Source organism: Drosophila albomicans, chromosome 2R, assembly GCF_009650485.2.
Source record: "Drosophila albomicans strain 15112-1751.03 chromosome 2R, ASM965048v2, whole genome shotgun sequence".
In the NCBI taxonomy this organism is placed as follows: domain Eukaryota; kingdom Metazoa; phylum Arthropoda; class Insecta; order Diptera; family Drosophilidae; genus Drosophila; species Drosophila albomicans.
Window position 1 is genome coordinate 32,730,312 of NC_047631.2, and position 16,108 is coordinate 32,746,419.

Consider the following 16,108-nt stretch of genomic DNA (forward strand, 5'->3'; position numbering starts at 1 on the left):
CGGAATCAAGTACAGTCAGTGATATATTTGTAGTCAACGGCCTCAACAGTTCATTAGTGAGTTTGTCAGTAATTTTCCACTCACAAAAGTTGCTTGTCAACAACAGGCTTTATATAGCATACAAATACATGCAAACGAAGGCAACAGTATTTATTAGCTCTGTGAAGATAAGCACAGTTCGAAATCGCAGCAGAGGCGGGGTAAAGGGAAAGGCCAGGCGTAGACAAAGGCGAGTCTGGGAACTGTAAAATAGCATTTACAGGGTGTCCAATTTAAGCATCTAATATTTTACTTTAGTTATAAATGCAAAGTTATATTTGTTGCATTTTTTTCAAAAAGATTATATTGTATTAGTGTTGCAACTTACTAATACCACAAAAGTATCTACAGCGCTCTCTTCCTGATATTCTCGTCGCCGCTCTCAGTTATTGCCATTTATTTGAGCTTATACGAAATCCACTAATACCAACAAGGCAATTGCCACTCTCTTTTCGACACACGCATGCTCAGTGTGCATGAGAGCAACAGATTGTCGTGTTACTGTGAGATACAAACTCACACACTCACACATTCAATGCTCTCTGCTCTTTCGATCATGGTATACCACAAACTGTATAGTTTTGTAAGCATAGGCATAAAAATACCACCAGCACAGTGAAGAAGTAAACGATTTAAAAATACTGCGAGGTGCAACAAATTTAAATTTTTTAATAAAAGTTTGCCAATGTAAGGTTAAGGTCTGGTTAATTTTTTGTATAAACTATGGAAATAACATGGTGTTTTAATGCTCGCGCGTTTGTAAATATACTAATTCATAAGTGCTATCGATGATTGCCAAAGTAAATCGATTTTTCGATAGCGTGCCATCGATGCTTGGCCACCTCTATTTTGTGTATAAATAAAAATATTAAACAATTGGAAGCCGCATATTCGATGCTATAATGAAGAGTATTCGCGGCCAGGATAATCATGAAAAGCTGCGCGATTATATTCTTAATCCCGACATAAGCATTCACGACCCGCTGCCCGATGTGCTGCCGCGTAAATTCAACGAAATGCGCCTGTTGCACATTCCAAAATGTCCGGGAAGCACAAAACTAATTCCACGTCGCGATTTTGTCACCGGCGAAATACTCGAGTTTGTGGAGATCGATGTTGATGATGTGGGCGCTAATGCCTTCAATTCGATGTCCATGCACCGCGAACCAGGTTTACTTGAAGAAGTGACTCGCGGCTCTCACATGAATTATCCCTTTTGGCCGGGCGGCTTTGATGCCGTCAATAATGATGTGGGTCAGCAGACTGCGGAGCTGGCACAGTTGGATATAGACAGCTTTGAGCTAGACGACAAGCTGTTGACAGTGCCGCCGGGTTTCACCAGTGGTCATGACTTTGCGCAGCAGAAAAAGAAACCCGAGGAAGCTGCAGCGCCGCCTTCGGTTAATGTGGATCTTCTAGAGAATCTGCAGCAAGATGCCGATGTGCAGCAATGGCTGGAACTGACACGAAACGCTGAAAGCACGCCCAAGAGTCCCAGCAGTGTGCCCCAGCGTGATCTGCAGTTTCCGGCGGAATTCAAAGACGTCGACGATGAAATAATGAAAGCGGATTTGCAGCCAGTGCTCAATATATCGACGACCACCAAGAGCTTTAGCAGCGACTGGGCCGAGATGATTGACATGAGTCAGCCCATCAATGATTTCAAACAACAAATTCCTTGTCCAGCTATCGAATTCCCCTTTGAACTCGATGTGTTTCAGCAGCAGGCGATTCTCAAGCTGGAACAGCGTCAATATGTCTTTGTGGCCGCGCACACTTCAGCGGGCAAAACTGTCGTTGCCGAGTATGCCATCGCCATGTCCAAACGGGATCTCACACGCACCATTTACACGTCGCCCATTAAGGCGCTGTCCAATCAAAAGTATCGCGACTTTCGCAAAACCTTCAAGGATGTGGGCTTGATCACCGGTGATCTGCAGATCGAACCGACAGCTTCCTGCTTGATCATGACCACCGAGATCTTGCGTTCCATGTTGTATTGTGGCAGCGATATTACACGCGATCTGGAGTATGTGATCTTCGATGAGGTGCATTACATTAATAATCCCGAGCGTGGACATGTGTGGGAGGAGATTATCATACTGCTGCCGGATCATGTCAACATCATTATGCTCAGCGCCACTGTGCCCAATACCATGGAACTGGCTGATTGGGTGGGCAGCACCAAAAAGCGCAAAGTCTATGTGATTAGCACATTGAAGCGTCCCGTTCCCTTGATGCATTATCTCTACACGGGAGCGGGTGGCAAGAGCAGAGATGACATGTTTCTGCTGGTGGATGCACAGGGCAGATATCTGCAGGGTAACTACGAGAAGGCCGTGGAGCGCAAGAAGGAAATGAGCAGCAAATCAGGTGGCGGACCCTCGAACTACATCAACAGCAAGCAGGAGCAATACATCTGGACGGGACTGATTGATTTCCTCAAGCGCAACAACAAGATGCCCGTGGTGGCTTTCACTTTGTCGCGCAATCGTTGCGATCAGAATGTGGTTGCCCTGAAATCGGTGGATTTAAATACTGCTAAGGAGAAGGGTGCGGTGCAGAAGTTCTTCCTGCAGTGCTTGGCGAAGTTGAAGCCACCGGATCGCACCATTCCCCAAGTGCTGGCCTTAAAAGATGCCTTGGAGCGTGGCATTGGCGTCCATCACAGCGGCATTTTGCCTATTCTCAAGGAGATTGTGGAGATGCTGTTCCAGAATGGTCTCGTCAAGCTGCTCTTTGCCACCGAAACCTTTGCCATGGGCGTCAATATGCCCGCTCGCACTGTGATCTTTGATTCGCACAAGAAATTCGATGGCTCCGAGATGCGCAATCTAAAGCCGGGTGAATACATTCAGATGGCTGGACGCGCTGGGCGACGTGGCCACGATGAGAACGGCACTGTGATCCTCATGTGCAAGACGAGTGTGCCGCCTTCGATGGAGCTGCGTCCCATGATCTTGGGCTTGCCCGAGAAGCTGCAGTCGCAGTTCATCTTGCGTTATGCGGTGATTCTCACTTGCTTACGCATTGAGAGCATCAAGGTGGAGGACATCATGCAGTTCAGCTTCAAGGAATTCAAACAGAAGTTGCAGCAGCCTGCACAGCAGAAGCTGCTCCGCCTGGCCGAGGATAAGTTTGCCATGTTGCCTGCCTTGGGTGCGCATCTGGACAAGCTAGTCTTCTTCTACGATAAGTCTGTGGAGTATTGGCAAGAGAAGCAGCGCATCATGGTGAGTAATTCAAGAGGGAGTCAAGAATCCTAATGTTAATCTAACGTGCTTGCTTGCAGAAATTCATTGTGACACAGGCCAAGATTCAGAAGGAACTAAAGGTGGGACGCATCATTGTTGTCACCCATGGCAAGCACTACAACAAGCTGGCGTTGCTGCTCAATGTCAAGGCAGTGCTCGGCAAGGACACCGTCTACAAGGTACTGGTGCTGGATCATCAATTCAAGACCAAGGATGCGACTGATGCTATAATTAATCATGGCGAACTCTACTATAAAATACTCTCGCTGACGGCGCAAAACAAATTCTTCCATCCTGAAGGCATTGGTGGTCATGCGGTGCTCGACATTAAGGCCATCGATATAGTGAGCATCACGAAGAGCAACATCAAAGTAGACGCTGATGTCATCATTCGCAACTGGGAACAACGGCAGCTGGAACGCTTCAAGGATGCGCCACCAGGTGCCACAGTTGTTAAAGCCGTGACAGAGTTGCAGCAGCTGAACGAGGCGTACATTGCGAATCCGGAGTGCATCAAGTACATAAATCTGTCCAAGGAGATCAATGTGAATGCAGACACCGAGCTGGCCATGATCAACTATGTGGATCATCTTAAGCGACAAGTGGACGAAGTGCTGCCGCATACAAATATCGCTGGCTTCGAGCAGGAGTTCGACAAGGTCTACGAGCGACGGGTGCTGGAGATCAACATTGAGGAGCTGCGCTTCAAGAACTCCGCAAAGAACCTGACACTCTATCCGGACTATTGTAATAAGTTGCAAGTGCTGCGCTCGCTGAACTACATCGATGAGTTGAACGAGGTGACGCTCAAGGGCAAAGTTGCTTGCGAGATGGGACAGAATGAGTTGATGATAACCGAGCTCATCTTCTGCAACATGTTCAACGATCTGGGACCAGCAGAGATTGCGGCACTTCTATCTGGCCTCGTGTTCCAGGCGAAGATCAAAGGGCAGCCTGTGATACCGCCGGCACTTAAGGAATGTGTTGCCGCTTTTGAGCAGATCAACGACACGATATTGGCCGCCGAGCAGCGTTGTCAAGCTGGCATCCAGGCCGAGAATAATCTCAACTTTGGACTGCTTGAAGTGGTCTACGAGTGGGCCAAGAATAAGGTATATTGCTTTCCACTATTGAATGTAGTTTGCGGCTCTTAATAGTCAAATTCTATTCCACAGCCATTTGCAGAGATCATGAAGTTGACGGAAGTGCAAGAGGGCATCATTGTGCGTTGCATTCAGCAGCTGGATGAAACGCTTCGCGACGTCAAAACGGCAGCCATACGCATTGGCAATCCTGGCCTGCAATCGAAGATGGAGGAGGCCTCCGAGGCCATTAAGCGTGACATTGTTTTCACCGCCAGTTTGTACACAGAACTGTAAACAGCAAAGAATAAGAAATCGTAAAAGAGAAACACATTTTTCGGCTTAGAACTACAAATGATGCATCGTGTCAATTACAAAAAATCCAAAGGATACTTATAAAAATGTAAAAATATATAGTATGTGTGTAAAAACAACGAGACTGGCGGCCAATTATTCATCGGTTTTCATCGCGATTCAGGCTTAAACTTGGGCGGCACCATCATGCCCGTCATGTGCTTCTGTTTTTTAGTCTTTTTCGATTTGCCAGCGCCCGATTGAAAGTCATGCCAGCTGTTCACGCGACTCTGACGAGATTCCTCAAAGTTCTGCTGCCATTCGCGATCCGCCTTGACACGCTCCTCCTCCTCGATTTCTGTTTCGCGCTTTCGCTTGCGCTCTTCTTGGTCCCGCTGATCGAGCTTTTGCCGGCGTCGTTCCATGTCCGCAAACAGTTTCATGACCATCACATAGATGGCATGCTTATATTTGACGGGATCATCTTCGGGTATGGGCTCAAAGGATCTACCCTCCTTTTTGAGCTTTTTACGCTTTTCCGCTATCTAAAATGAAGAAAAGAGATTAGCATTTCATTCTGAGAGTTGAAATTTGCGTGCACTACCATGTGATCTGTGCGTCCCTTGGCCTCTTCGTAGACTTCCAGGCACTTTTTGCGTGTGAGGTCGTTCTCCAAGATTTTCCACGCCCGCGCCACAATATCGAATGCCATTTGGGCACGCTCCTGGTTATCATGATTCTTGTCGGGATGCACCAGTATGGACAGTGTGCGATACCGTTTCTTAATGTCGGCGACCTCGACCTCTGGCTCAATCTGGAGCACCTCGAAGGGATTCAGATTGAAGTATGTGGAACCTGGACGAAGTAAACGATCAATTTGTTGAGTAGGAGTTAGTACTGAATCGCGTTTTTCAATTTCTTTCACCTGCGAAAATAGTCACAAAATCGTTATATTTATTTCTGTATAATCAAATTGCATTTTTTTGTGTTTTATTTTTTTTTTTTTTTTTGGTGGAATGGCCTTTGCCGCAGACGTCGTTGCCATTGGCGTTGTGTGTTGTTGCCATCCATCTCTCTCTGTACACTTACTTCGGAGTAGAAATCCTCGAATGATTCTTTCGAAGTGCCGGGCTGATCTCTCAACGTCGATGTTGACATTTTTTGTTGTTGTTTCAGTTACTTTTACACTATTTTTCCACAATTTTCGTTTCGTTTTTGTTAAAAATGCACAAAATGCTGCCAGTATTGGGAAATCAGCCACTTTTAGTGTTGGCTAGTGCAAAAAACTGCTTAGTATTTGCTTTGGTTCTATAATTAATAATTAAACAAACATACAACAAAATGTATTTAAAAAAAAGCTAATGAAAGTATAAATTTTCAGTGAAAAATAATTGAAAATTGTTATATTAGCTGTCTGACAAAAAAACAATATATTCGATTTAAAAAATCGATGTTTAAAAATCAAATATGTATATCGATAGTGCCCTTAACGTATATATCGTTGGAGCCCTTGGTTCAGCTGTTCTGCAAACTGATAAACGCGAAGTTGTGGTTTCTTAACCAAAATTTCAATGCTTTCTGAATTAAATCGTGTGTGTTACTTATTAAGAAGTGTTGTTAGAGCTCAGAGTTCACGCTGTTCAGCGTTGTACAGTTCCCCACAAACGAAAGCAATGAGCACGTGCAGCAGCAACTCGAAAAACGATCCATCTGATATTGTGTGGATGGATCTGGAAATGACTGGCTTGGATATAGACAAAGATCAAATCTTGGAGGTCTCTTGTATTATAACCGATAAACAGCTCAATGTTAAGTCAGAGGGTCCATGCTTTGCCATAAGACATGCTGCACACGTCTATGAAAAAATGAACGAATGGTGCATTAAACATCATAACGAATCTGGCTTAGTGGAGAGATGTAAAAATTCAGAAATTACACCGGATCTAGCAGAGAATGTTATCCTGAAATACCTCAAGGAAAATATACCTGAACGAAAATGCCCGCTGGCGGGAAATTCTGTGTACATGGATCGTCTTTTCTTACGCAAATATTTCCCCAATGTTGATGAATATTTGCACTATCGAATTATCGATGTATCGACAATCAAGGAGTTGGGTAATCGCTGGGCTCCCGATGTGGTCAAAGCGGCGCCAAAGAAGAAACTTGTGCATCGTAGTCTTGATGATATTAAAGAGAGCATCGAGGAATTAAAATACTATAAGGAGCATTTATTTAAGTGAATAGAGTAAATGTTGTTGATAAATGTGAACATTTAGTTAGTACGTAAATGCAAGCAAAAGTAAAATTCTATGATTAGAAACAAAAATACGTAAGCAATAAAAAACTCGATTTCTCAATAGACGCCATTTATATTGTTATGCGAGGGCGAAAAATTATTTGTCTCCGGTCGTCTTCTCGAGGAACGATTAACAGTGCTGCTGCCGTCGCTACCCGTCACCTTCTCCGCCTCAATGCGTCCGGAAAGAAAACTGGCAACGCGTTCCTGTAAGAGAAAGGGAAATCAGAGGAACCCCAAGTGAATTTAACAACATTTTCTTACCAGATAACCATTTGTTAGTCCTTGCAGATCACCATAGAAGGCAATCATGCGTTTGAATAGAGATTCTGCTTCCTCCTTGGATATGTTCTTGACCTTATCCAGGCGTGTGATGGTAATAATGCGATTATTTATGTAGACGATGTGATGAACAACCTCGGTGGTGGTGTGCGCCAAGTTTCTATAGGGAAAATGATTTATATTTAATATAATTGGTACAGAGAACATAGTTATGTAGACATCTAAACACTCACTTGGGTATGTTGGACGCCACGTTAGCGCTGTAGTTGACCAGGTGGACTACACGACGAGCAGATTCACGGGTGAGGAGCACTATCAGCTGCTCCAGTGTCACAGGTCGCGCCTGATTCTCGGGCTCATCTGCACTTAAATAGCCCCACAGTTCCTTGGCCTTCTGCATGGCTTGCTTGGGATCTGTGGCAATCTATGAGAGGAGTAAGAATAGTCAATTTCCAGACAAGGAATATTAATCATTCGTGTATCTTTCGTACCAGTTCAGCAGCATAGATGAGCACATGGATGGCTTCCTTGCTTTGCTTCTTCAGAGCGCGCGCCTCGAGGAGAGTTCTTTGTGTCAGTCGTCGCTTCAGTTTGCGGGAGAAGCGTTGACCGTGATGAATTGCTTTAATGGCGCCCTTCTCCTCCGCCGTTGCGCCCGTTGGCTCGTTATCATCCTCATGAGGGGCTGCAATACATTTCGACTTATTAGTCTCAATTCAGAAAAAAAAGAGAAAAAGATGTCTCTTATCACCCCTGAGAATGATTAGGCGCAAAAAACAAAATTGAAGAGAGTCTGCGTGATAACCTCAGCACTTTGGAGGGGCTGACGACAGCGTGTATAAATAGCTCAAGAACTCAAGTCACTCACCGTCTGTCTGATCCTGATCTGTGGACAGGTATTTGTCCACGAATTTGTCGCCTGCCGTGAAGGCGCCATCAAGGCGACTTGCCGCATAGGTGGTGAGAGGATTCTCCAGCACTGCGTTGCCAATTTGCTTCACGGAATCGGCACGCTTCAGCACGGGACGAACCAGATGATCCGACATGTATTCCTTGGTATTCCAATACATCTTTAAGCATACAAAAATGTTTCGCCTTGCTTGCTGACAACTTTTCTCGTCACTTACCATTTCGGGTGGCAAATAAACCAAGGGAATGCGTTGCTCCAAGATGTCCAGACTCTTGCACATCACATTGTCCAGACGCTTCAGCGGCAGCTCGAAGAGCTTGACAGCCGGCTGAACTGTTTCGTAGGCAGCTGAAATGGTCGCCTCGGCTGTTTCAAAGTACCAGCTGAACAAGCGATTGTTGTGCTTCACTTTGTCGTAGATATTCTCGACACGCTTGACACTTGTCTCCACCAACGGAATGGATGTGATGCGATCGATGGCCTCCAGGTGCAGCCCACTGTTAATGGTTGCAGCTGCATTGAAAGGCGTTGTTGGAATTAATAAATTTAAAGAGCGAATAAACTAAGCAAACTAACCCATTGTGTATGATGTTTAATTATAATTGAAACTGATTGAAAGAATTGTACGTTTGTAGCTGGGAAGAGAGCGCGCACGTCCCTTTTAAGCGGGCTTCGAATTGAGACTACGCCGAAATTGCTGTGAGCTGTGGAAGAACATTGGGATCGGTCTCGATCTCGTCATGCACACTGCTTGACCTTTGATGATAAGGAACGGACTCAAAAGTGTGCACCTAGCAGGCAGACACTATACACGTTATCAACAACATGCCATTTGCTGAATGTTGAATAAGCTCCAAAGTGCAATTATTCGTATAGAATTCCATCAGCCAAATACCCATTAATCTAGGAGGGACTCTCCTAGTTTGATGTGAATCATTTAGCCGCGCAAATCTACCTAATATCTTAGATTGGGTTTCAAGAGGTTTATTTATATTTTTTATGATTTTTTATTACAATGATTATATGCCCTCTTCTAAATTTGTCGCACAATTGAATGTATATGTGACGAAAAAGTTTAAAGCACATTTTAATCAGATCTGTTTGGAGTGTTACTCATGAAAAGGCGGGGGCGTTTGGGGTCGTTAACTCGTCATTGTTTTTGTTGATAGCCACAGTCTGGCTGAATCGATGTTTACATTAGAATGTCTGGAGTGATTGTTGCCAAGTGGTATTATTCTGTAATCAGCCAGACAGTTTTTATTACAGCATAATTAAAATCGCAAGAATATTTCTGTAGAACTGTACGCTGCAGTGGAATTTCAATTAGCGCAAATATTTAATTTTGAATTTCAACCGCCAACATTAAAACTAATCGATTACATCTCGTTGAAAATCGACACCTAGGCAGTGTTGTAATAAAGTTGCGCTATCAAACAGTGCTTGAAAATAGTAATGAATTGCCTAGTTGGCAGTTTTGGTATATCTACTGGCTAAATGTTGCTCTGGGCACACCCGAAAAAACGGCAAATGTTTTGTTTAATGTGGTGTTGACCATTTGCACTATGTTTAGTTAAACTATAGTGCTGAATTAGAATGGTTGTACTTAAAATGAACGCATACTTGCTAATAATCTGCCTGATAGGCCTTTATAACACAGGTTAGCAATGTGTTTCTTGGGAACTGACCAATCCCAAAGCGAGACTTTGAATGTGCTATAATTCTATATATAACTGCCAAATAGGTGGCAGTAAACCAGTTTAATATATACAAATAAATTAAGTGGGCCAATCTTTGAATATTAATTTTAGGGCTGGCAACGAGTGAGCAACGGAACTGCCTTATACCCAAGAATCTGCAAGGATCCTGGTTCTCGTGGGAATATGGCTACCCCGCACAAACAGTAATCGATGCAACCTCGATGACGAGGGATGGCGACTACATCTACGTTAAGCAACATCATGACGACTGCATCAACTTTGAGCAACATCACGACAACGAATACTCCTTTGTATTTAAGGAACAAACTGCCAAATGCTTTAAGTGTGTGCGTACTTTTATGCGCACACCGAATTTATTCGAGAAGTTAGAAAGTGAATGTGTAAGTTTGGCGCCTGGCGAGGAACCCACCGTGGAAAACGTGTGCAAGGACATCAAGGACGATCAAAGGTTGATTACGCTGTTCAACGAGAACTATGTTCCCACCGATTGTCGTTCCTCGCTGGACGGAGTCTGGCATTTCACTCACCAAGCAAGTTTTGTATACTTCTAAGAAATTAGCATTATTTAATTCTTCGTATTATATTCGTAGAATCGCTATCGCTTCACCGGTGTGTGTGATAAACCGGATGCGCGTATCAACTCTTGCCAAACTGGAGGCACGCCAAATCAAAAGTTCAACATCACTTATCAGCAGTGCGAGGGCATCGAGGGCACCTTTAGCGACACTTTCGAGTTTAGCTGCCTGGGCGACTGGTTTGTGGGCGAAAAACATTATTTTGCTGCGGTCAACCCCAAAGAATCGCGCAAGACTGAGAAATATCGTTGCTTCCTTAAGAATCGTGATGATGACCTCTATGTGGGCGCTTCCATTACCCCCGAGTGTAATGTGTTGAGGACACCTCAAACTTCACCAGAACGTTGGCAACTTACACCTGTTAAACCGGGCTGCACATAGCCTGCGACTACGTGAACACGGCGATCATTAACGACGACCCATCAATGAAACGCAAAACATTAAAACCTATAATAAAAATTAATAAACTACGACATCCTTGAGAAGTCGTTTGAAAAGACGCGCTTTTTACAAGTGTTTTGGAAATACTGTTGAAGTGTGACCAGTCGGTAATTCTTCAGGTTGTAGTAGTATCGCGCTGGCTTGGTCCAAAGCGTATGTCTTTTCGACGAATGCTGCTCTGGCCACACCTTAAAAATAAAGCAGCTTAGTGAATTTTTGTTTATTGCGTGTTGATTGGCTCAATTTGTGTGTTAATTGCATATAGTTTAATAGTTGTATTGAATTAGAATGTTTTAATTTTGTTGTTCAATTAAAAGAATTATAAAATGCACGCACATTTGCGAATAATCTGCCTGCTAGGCCTACTTAATGCAGGTTAGCATTGTGGTTTTTTGGGAGCAAGCCACACCCAAAGCGAGGCTTACAATGTGATTCATTGGGAAATGATACTTTGATTAATTTGTGCAATATTTATATATTAATTTTAGTGCTGGCGCAGTACAATCAGATTGAACAAAAGAACTGCCTTATACCCAAAATATTGCAAGGATCTTGGTTCTCGTGGGAAGTTGGCTTGCCCACACAAACAGTGATCGATGCCAACTCAATGTCGAGGCGTGGTTATTGCATCCACTATGAGAGACATCGCGGCGACGAATACTCCTTTGTCTTCAAGGAGCACTCGGCCAACTGTTATCACTGTGTGCGCACCATTATACGCACGCTGAATATCTTCGAGAAGTTTGAAGGACCTTGCGTGGGTTTGGCGCCTGGGAAGGAACCGACTGTGGAGAACGTGTGCAAGGGCATCAAGGATGATCAACAGTTGATTACGCTGTTCAATGAGAACTATGTGCCCATCAATTGTCGCTCCTCGCTGGAAGGTGTTTGGCATTTCACTTACCAAGCAAGTTGACATGCTCTTTTCTTAATTAACTTTAATTAATTAACAAAATGTCATTTGTAGAATCGTTTTCGTTTCACGGGCGTGTGTAACAAGCCGGATGCACGTATCAAGTCTTGCCAAACGGCAGGCACACAGTTTCTGATACAGAATCAAAAGTTCAACATCACTTATCAAAAGTGCGAGGGCATGGAAGGGACCTTTACCGGCACCGTGGAGTTCAGCTGCCTTGGTGATTGGTTCGTGGGCAAGAATCATTATTTCGCTGTGGCCAACACTAAGGAATCACGAAAGGATGAGAAATATCGTTGCTTCCTCAAGAATCGTGACGACGATCTCTATGTGGGCGTTTCCATCACTGCCGAGTGTAATACTCTGAAGACACCAGAAGCCTCGCCAGAACGTTTAAAGCTCACACCAGTTAAAGCTGAATTTGTGGAACCCGGCTGTACATTGCCACAGAACTTCTCCGGCGATTGGGTCAACACGGCGAACATCGATGCCGATGTATCCATCAGTGAAACACACATCAATGAAACCTATTATCCAGATAAGGCGCGTTATCGCAAGACCATTTATGTGTGCCGTGAACGTCGTGGCAATCGTGTGATGATGGCACGTCTAACTGTCGATGGTTGCCAGAAGGATTATGTGTGCTTTGACTTTATGCCTCGCCATCATAATATTATACGCTACCGCAAGGGCTTGGCTGTCATCAAGGATGATTTTAGTACTGTATGCTCTTGGGTGCAATTCCCCAATGCAGAGGCATGGAAATATGATTTGTTCTTAGCCAAAACTCCTGTGCCTGTGCGTTGTCCCGTCGCTGGCAAGTTCAATTTTACGCAACGCGGCGAACATCCTTTCAAAACAAGGTAACAACGTGAATTGTTTGTTAGAAATTGTTTGTTAATTGAGTAATTCCTTTAGGATCCTTGGCGGTGTCACGTTGAGTCCACGTCCTGACATTCACTGCAAGCAAAACATTTCTGATTTGTCCGTTTGCGATACGGATCAAAAGGAACTCGCTGTCGATGAGAACTATTGCCTCTCTGTGGATCATTTGGGTCGTCCTGTTGATATATACAGTGATCCCGATTATCGCATGAAGTGCATTGGCTTCTGGAAGGAGAATTTGAAATCGTATTTGATCACCTACGATGATCTAGATCCGCTGTCCAAATATCGTTGCTGGGTCTATCAACGTGCCGACTTGAATCGAGTGCTCATGTCCCAAGCAGTGGGTGCTTTTTGCAAGCTGAACCAGGACGTCACTTCGTGGAATCATTCAGAAGGTGCTGCAGTCGCCATTGATGCTGTTGAGTACGAACGTGAGCGTGACGATTGTCCCATGTATTTCGATGACGGCTTGAATCCATGGAAAAATTCGGATGCCTCAAACATAGTATTCGACTGGGATTTCTACAAAGCTGGAGCTGAGCAGTTGGCATCGGCTATTAATATGTCAGTCTTGGCCATTGGAATGGCGTTTGTGCTCGTTCGGCAATTAGTCGTTTACTAAGTGTATTTTAAGTTAAGTCGTCCCGTCCCGTTTATAGTGTCTTTCTAAAGTAATTATGTGCCTTTTTAGAATACAGGTTAGTTCGAAATTTTTTCACAAATTTGCAAGCATAAGAAAAAAGTGTTTATTTTATAAGTTGAGAGAATATTTACATCTCTATGAATTCCATATCACTACTTTTACATTCCGTCCACAAACGAATCTCAAATGTTTTGTACAAACGATTTATGCAGCTAAATATATAAATAAACTATAAAATATGTGTTTCAATGGAGAGACATCATAAACTTCACAATTAAAATGTTTTGATTAATATCAAAATTGCATAAAATAAATGCAACCAATCTAATATATTTAATTTAAATTGCGATAATAAACTTAAACGAACCGATAACTCCGATATTTGACTGCAGCGATAAATTTCGATTAATAGCAGTCGGTCATGAATTCAGTGTTGTAAGTTCCTTTAAATCGAATGGTCTCAGTTCACAGCCAAACATAACAAGTGTATTTTTTAATTTTGCTCCCAAATTTTTAATTTAATAAAATTACAATTGCAATGTTGTCCACACTCATACTGCGCGGCGCTGCTCGCAGCAATGGTACGTATAGTAAAAATACACAGAATTGAGATATTTGCTGAGCGCCGCCTTAATTATTTATTATATAACAATCTTCGCCGCAACAGCTGCAAACATGATCAAGTCAACAGCGCGCCTCACGCCACTGAAGGCTTACTGTACCATTGTGGCCAATGCACAGCGCCAGGCTTTGACCAAGCCCCTGGCTCTTACCCAGAAAGTTGCAGTAAGTAAAGCAATTTTATTGAATTCCTCGTCCTGCCAACTAATCGATAATGCGTATTCATTTGCAGCCAATTGCTGTGCGCGGCATTGCTGTAAGTGCTCCCAAGATGGCTTCAGCTGGCTCCAATCACACCAGCCTGTGGACTATTGAGCGCGTTGTCTCCGCTGGACTGTTGGCTGTTATTCCAGCCGCTTTCCTCGCTCCATCGCAGGTGCTGGACGCTCTGCTGGCCATCTCCGTCGTGATCCACACCCATTGGTAAGCTTTGTTAAGTCAATTAATCCCACATTTGTGATTAGATAAATTTCTTTGCTTGCAGGGGTGTTGAGGCCATGGTTGTCGATTATATGCGTCCCGCTGTCGTTGGTAACATTCTGCCAAAGGTTGCGCACATTGCTCTCATCATCATTTCGGTGGCAACGTTGGGAGGTCTGTTTTACTTCATCAAGAACGACGTTGGTCTGGCGAATGGTATTAAACGCTTCTGGGCCATTAAGGGCAAGGATGCCGAAAAGGCTTAAAAAGCCCATGACGATCATCAACAAATTCACGTTTCGTTATTTATTGTGGATTCGGACGATTTGCTTAATAATAGATAAATAAAAGGTATATATGTAACGAAACGATTGTGGTTTTTTAAAAAGTATTTGTATTCAAAAAACAGCACTAATTATAAGTTTTGGCAACGGTAGCAAAACCAGAAACTGGCACCCTTTTGTTACTACACATGTAGAGTAATAAAACATTTAAATATTGCTATTATAATCTACGATGACGGGTCATGACTTTGCCTCCACGTTATTAGCATAAAATATTCTGAGAGCATCCCATTGTTTAGTGTGCAGTAAAATATGCGAGCGACATTGACGCATATGATCCACAGCTTGATCTGGGGTCCAGCCGTTCTTCTAAAAATACATCATATTTATGCAAATAACTTTCTAGTTACATTCGCTGTTAACTTACCATCATCAGATAACAGCCCACCAAGGTGGCACTGCGTGTTCTGCCCGCTTTACAATGCACATAAACCGTGCCAATGTTTTCAGGATGTTGTTGTGCGTTGTTCTTTAGGCCCGATATGCGTTTCGACAGCGGCAGAAAGCGATTGATGAACTCCACGCCGCGATAAAGCTTCTCCTGATTGGGCGACTCAAAGATGTCTGTGGTGGCTAATTGCAGAAATTCAATGCCCAGCGCTTTCCACTTGGGCGAGTCGTTGGAAAACGCTGTTAGCTCATAATCTTCGTTCATTGAGACGACAGCTTTCATGTTTTCCTTAGCAATCAACTGAGAAAACTCAACACATTTTTAAATAGAAATAATTCTAACTGTAATTTGATTTACTTACGTCATTGGCTTGGCTGCGAAAGGGCAGCGCTCCAAGTATGACATTTTCATCGATGCGATCGTACCAATTCCTTGAGGTGGCTTTTTCCATAAGTACATTGTACAGCAATGTGGGATAGAAGGAGACGCGTGCTAACATAGTCGCCTTTAACAGAGAGCAGTTTGAGAACAGGGAGATGAAAAGGGATAGATGTAGGATGTTATTTAATCTACAGTTTGAAGCCTAGTCTCTGTCTCTGTGTAACAACAGCTGTAAACTTTCACCGCAGCTTTGTCGGGCAGCTGCTGCTGAGCATGCGTTATTGAATGCGTGACTGACTGAAGACTGTTGGACTGAGTCGCTTGAAGCGCGGCTTTGAACTGGTTTCAAAAAATGGTTGAGCTTGCTGTTGGCTGCATTCGCAGTCGTAACTTACACTCATTTCCATGCCGTATTTAAGGTTTTTGCCTTGTTGTTGGTTGAAAAAAGAACAATGAGTCACTGTTGAACAATGCTGCCTCGTATATTAATTAGTGTATTCACAAATTATCACTTTAATTTTACGCATTCAGCTGCTGCTTGCGTCGGTTATCATCAGGTATTTGCATTATGAAATGGCCCAACAACAGAAACACTTGTAAAAACTTAGTTTGC

The 16,108-nt window shown here is 43.5% G+C and overlaps 8 protein-coding genes across 10 annotated transcripts; 5 read left to right on the plus strand and 3 right to left on the minus strand.

The window, feature by feature from the left end:
* Window positions 1-835: 835 nt before the first annotated feature.
* LOC117573643 (helicase SKI2W) lies at window positions 836-4,688 on the plus strand. The gene is made up of 3 exons (XM_034256958.2): window positions 836-3,272; window positions 3,332-4,405; window positions 4,469-4,688. Exons 1-3 carry the CDS (start codon window positions 942-944, stop codon window positions 4,670-4,672), a joined length of 3,609 nt encoding a protein of 1,202 aa, XP_034112849.1. The 5' UTR covers window positions 836-941; the 3' UTR covers window positions 4,673-4,688.
* A 144-nt stretch (window positions 4,689-4,832) lies between these two features.
* LOC117573645 (dnaJ homolog subfamily C member 8) lies at window positions 4,833-6,038 on the minus strand. 2 transcript variants are annotated; one of them, XM_034256961.2, is made up of 3 exons: window positions 5,759-6,038; window positions 5,274-5,594; window positions 4,833-5,214 (listed from the first exon to the last, which is right to left on the minus strand). In XM_034256961.2, the coding sequence occupies exons 1-3, from the start codon at window positions 5,825-5,827 to the stop codon at window positions 4,840-4,842; spliced, it is 765 nt and encodes a 254-aa protein (XP_034112852.1). In that variant the 5' UTR covers window positions 5,828-6,038; the 3' UTR covers window positions 4,833-4,839. The 2 variants fall into 2 exon arrangements, with proteins under 2 accessions (XP_034112852.1, XP_034112853.1); XM_034256962.2 differs by having other exon boundaries at window positions 5,274-5,524; window positions 5,759-6,033.
* Window positions 6,039-6,163: 125 nt separating this feature from the next.
* Window positions 6,164-7,049, plus strand: LOC117573646 (probable oligoribonuclease). Its single transcript, XM_034256963.2, has one exon. It carries the CDS (start codon window positions 6,241-6,243, stop codon window positions 6,907-6,909), a length of 669 nt encoding a protein of 222 aa, XP_034112854.1. The 5' UTR covers window positions 6,164-6,240; the 3' UTR covers window positions 6,910-7,049.
* On the minus strand, window positions 6,877-8,840 carry LOC117573644 (lipid storage droplets surface-binding protein 1). 2 transcript variants are annotated; one of them, XM_034256960.2, is made up of 7 exons: window positions 8,734-8,840; window positions 8,375-8,670; window positions 8,116-8,299; window positions 7,739-7,932; window positions 7,481-7,671; window positions 7,230-7,407; window positions 6,877-7,172 (listed from the first exon to the last, which is right to left on the minus strand). In XM_034256960.2, the coding sequence occupies exons 1-7, from the start codon at window positions 8,735-8,737 to the stop codon at window positions 7,023-7,025; spliced, it is 1,197 nt and encodes a 398-aa protein (XP_034112851.1). In that variant the 5' UTR covers window positions 8,738-8,840; the 3' UTR covers window positions 6,877-7,022. The 2 variants fall into 2 exon arrangements, with proteins under 2 accessions (XP_034112851.1, XP_034112850.1); XM_034256959.2 differs by having other exon boundaries at window positions 8,116-8,317; window positions 8,734-8,839.
* Window positions 8,841-9,719: 879 nt separating this feature from the next.
* On the plus strand, window positions 9,720-10,841 carry LOC117575174 (uncharacterized). Its single transcript, XM_034259285.2, has 3 exons — window positions 9,720-9,814; window positions 9,966-10,405; window positions 10,466-10,841. The coding sequence occupies exons 1-3, from the start codon at window positions 9,751-9,753 to the stop codon at window positions 10,829-10,831; spliced, it is 870 nt and encodes a 289-aa protein (XP_034115176.1). The 5' UTR covers window positions 9,720-9,750; the 3' UTR covers window positions 10,832-10,841.
* Window positions 10,842-11,072: 231 nt separating this feature from the next.
* Window positions 11,073-13,571, plus strand: LOC117575171 (uncharacterized). The gene is made up of 4 exons (XM_034259282.2): window positions 11,073-11,266; window positions 11,380-11,798; window positions 11,859-12,670; window positions 12,726-13,571. Exons 1-4 carry the CDS (start codon window positions 11,218-11,220, stop codon window positions 13,315-13,317), a joined length of 1,872 nt encoding a protein of 623 aa, XP_034115173.1. The 5' UTR covers window positions 11,073-11,217; the 3' UTR covers window positions 13,318-13,571.
* Window positions 13,572-13,754: 183 nt separating this feature from the next.
* LOC117575176 (succinate dehydrogenase [ubiquinone] cytochrome b small subunit, mitochondrial) lies at window positions 13,755-14,747 on the plus strand. Its single transcript, XM_034259287.2, has 4 exons — window positions 13,755-13,919; window positions 14,006-14,124; window positions 14,192-14,382; window positions 14,444-14,747. The coding sequence occupies exons 1-4, from the start codon at window positions 13,877-13,879 to the stop codon at window positions 14,643-14,645; spliced, it is 555 nt and encodes a 184-aa protein (XP_034115178.1). The 5' UTR covers window positions 13,755-13,876; the 3' UTR covers window positions 14,646-14,747.
* Window positions 14,748-14,750: 3 nt separating this feature from the next.
* LOC117575175 (phosphatidylglycerophosphatase and protein-tyrosine phosphatase 1) lies at window positions 14,751-16,074 on the minus strand. The gene is made up of 4 exons (XM_034259286.2): window positions 15,891-16,074; window positions 15,476-15,619; window positions 15,091-15,414; window positions 14,751-15,032 (listed from the first exon to the last, which is right to left on the minus strand). The coding sequence occupies exons 1-4, from the start codon at window positions 15,900-15,902 to the stop codon at window positions 14,904-14,906; spliced, it is 609 nt and encodes a 202-aa protein (XP_034115177.1). The 5' UTR covers window positions 15,903-16,074; the 3' UTR covers window positions 14,751-14,903.
* Window positions 16,075-16,108: the final 34 nt, after the last annotated feature.

What these genes read in the sequence shown, in the direction of transcription:
- LOC117573645 (XM_034256961.2), bottom strand. Translation starts at nt 5,827, where the DNA reads ATGTCAACATCGACGTTGAGAGATCAGCCCGGCACTTCGAAAGAATCA. An exon ending in TCGAGGATTTCTACTCCGAA is followed by an intron (nt 5,595 to 5,758) that starts GTAAGTGTACAG and finishes CTATTTTCGCAG; the next exon opens with GTGAAAGAAATTGAAAAACG. An exon ending in AGGGACGCACAGATCACATG is followed by an intron (nt 5,215 to 5,273) that starts GTAGTGCACGCA and finishes TCTTCATTTTAG; the next exon opens with ATAGCGGAAAAGCGTAAAAA.
- LOC117575171 (XM_034259282.2), top strand. Translation starts at nt 11,218, where the DNA reads ATGCACGCACATTTGCGAATAATCTGCCTGCTAGGCCTACTTAATGCA. An exon ending in TTTGGCATTTCACTTACCAA is followed by an intron (nt 11,799 to 11,858) that starts GCAAGTTGACAT and finishes TGTCATTTGTAG; the next exon opens with AATCGTTTTCGTTTCACGGG. An exon ending in GAACATCCTTTCAAAACAAG is followed by an intron (nt 12,671 to 12,725) that starts GTAACAACGTGA and finishes TAATTCCTTTAG; the next exon opens with GATCCTTGGCGGTGTCACGT.
- LOC117573646 (XM_034256963.2), top strand. Translation starts at nt 6,241, where the DNA reads ATGCTTTCTGAATTAAATCGTGTGTGTTACTTATTAAGAAGTGTTGTT.
- LOC117575175 (XM_034259286.2), bottom strand. An exon ending in TTCGCAGCCAAGCCAATGAC is followed by an intron (nt 15,415 to 15,475) that starts GTAAGTAAATCA and finishes GAGTTTTCTCAG; the next exon opens with TTGATTGCTAAGGAAAACAT. An exon ending in TGGGCTGTTATCTGATGATG is followed by an intron (nt 15,033 to 15,090) that starts GTAAGTTAACAG and finishes ATGTATTTTTAG; the next exon opens with AAGAACGGCTGGACCCCAGA.
- LOC117575174 (XM_034259285.2), top strand. Translation starts at nt 9,751, where the DNA reads ATGGTTGTACTTAAAATGAACGCATACTTGCTAATAATCTGCCTGATA. An exon ending in GATAGGCCTTTATAACACAG is followed by an intron (nt 9,815 to 9,965) that starts GTTAGCAATGTG and finishes TATTAATTTTAG; the next exon opens with GGCTGGCAACGAGTGAGCAA. An exon ending in TCTGGCATTTCACTCACCAA is followed by an intron (nt 10,406 to 10,465) that starts GCAAGTTTTGTA and finishes TTATATTCGTAG; the next exon opens with AATCGCTATCGCTTCACCGG.
- LOC117573644 (XM_034256959.2), bottom strand. An exon ending in TTTATTTGCCACCCGAAATG is followed by an intron (nt 8,318 to 8,374) that starts GTAAGTGACGAG and finishes GTATGCTTAAAG; the next exon opens with ATGTATTGGAATACCAAGGA. An exon ending in GTGGCGTCCAACATACCCAA is followed by an intron (nt 7,408 to 7,480) that starts GTGAGTGTTTAG and finishes TTTTCCCTATAG; the next exon opens with AAACTTGGCGCACACCACCA.
- LOC117573643 (XM_034256958.2), top strand. Translation starts at nt 942, where the DNA reads ATGAAGAGTATTCGCGGCCAGGATAATCATGAAAAGCTGCGCGATTAT. An exon ending in AAGAGAAGCAGCGCATCATG is followed by an intron (nt 3,273 to 3,331) that starts GTGAGTAATTCA and finishes GCTTGCTTGCAG; the next exon opens with AAATTCATTGTGACACAGGC. An exon ending in ACGAGTGGGCCAAGAATAAG is followed by an intron (nt 4,406 to 4,468) that starts GTATATTGCTTT and finishes TCTATTCCACAG; the next exon opens with CCATTTGCAGAGATCATGAA.
- LOC117575176 (XM_034259287.2), top strand. Translation starts at nt 13,877, where the DNA reads ATGTTGTCCACACTCATACTGCGCGGCGCTGCTCGCAGCAATG. An exon ending in CGGCGCTGCTCGCAGCAATG is followed by an intron (nt 13,920 to 14,005) that starts GTACGTATAGTA and finishes TCGCCGCAACAG; the next exon opens with CTGCAAACATGATCAAGTCA. An exon ending in GTCGTGATCCACACCCATTG is followed by an intron (nt 14,383 to 14,443) that starts GTAAGCTTTGTT and finishes CTTTGCTTGCAG; the next exon opens with GGGTGTTGAGGCCATGGTTG.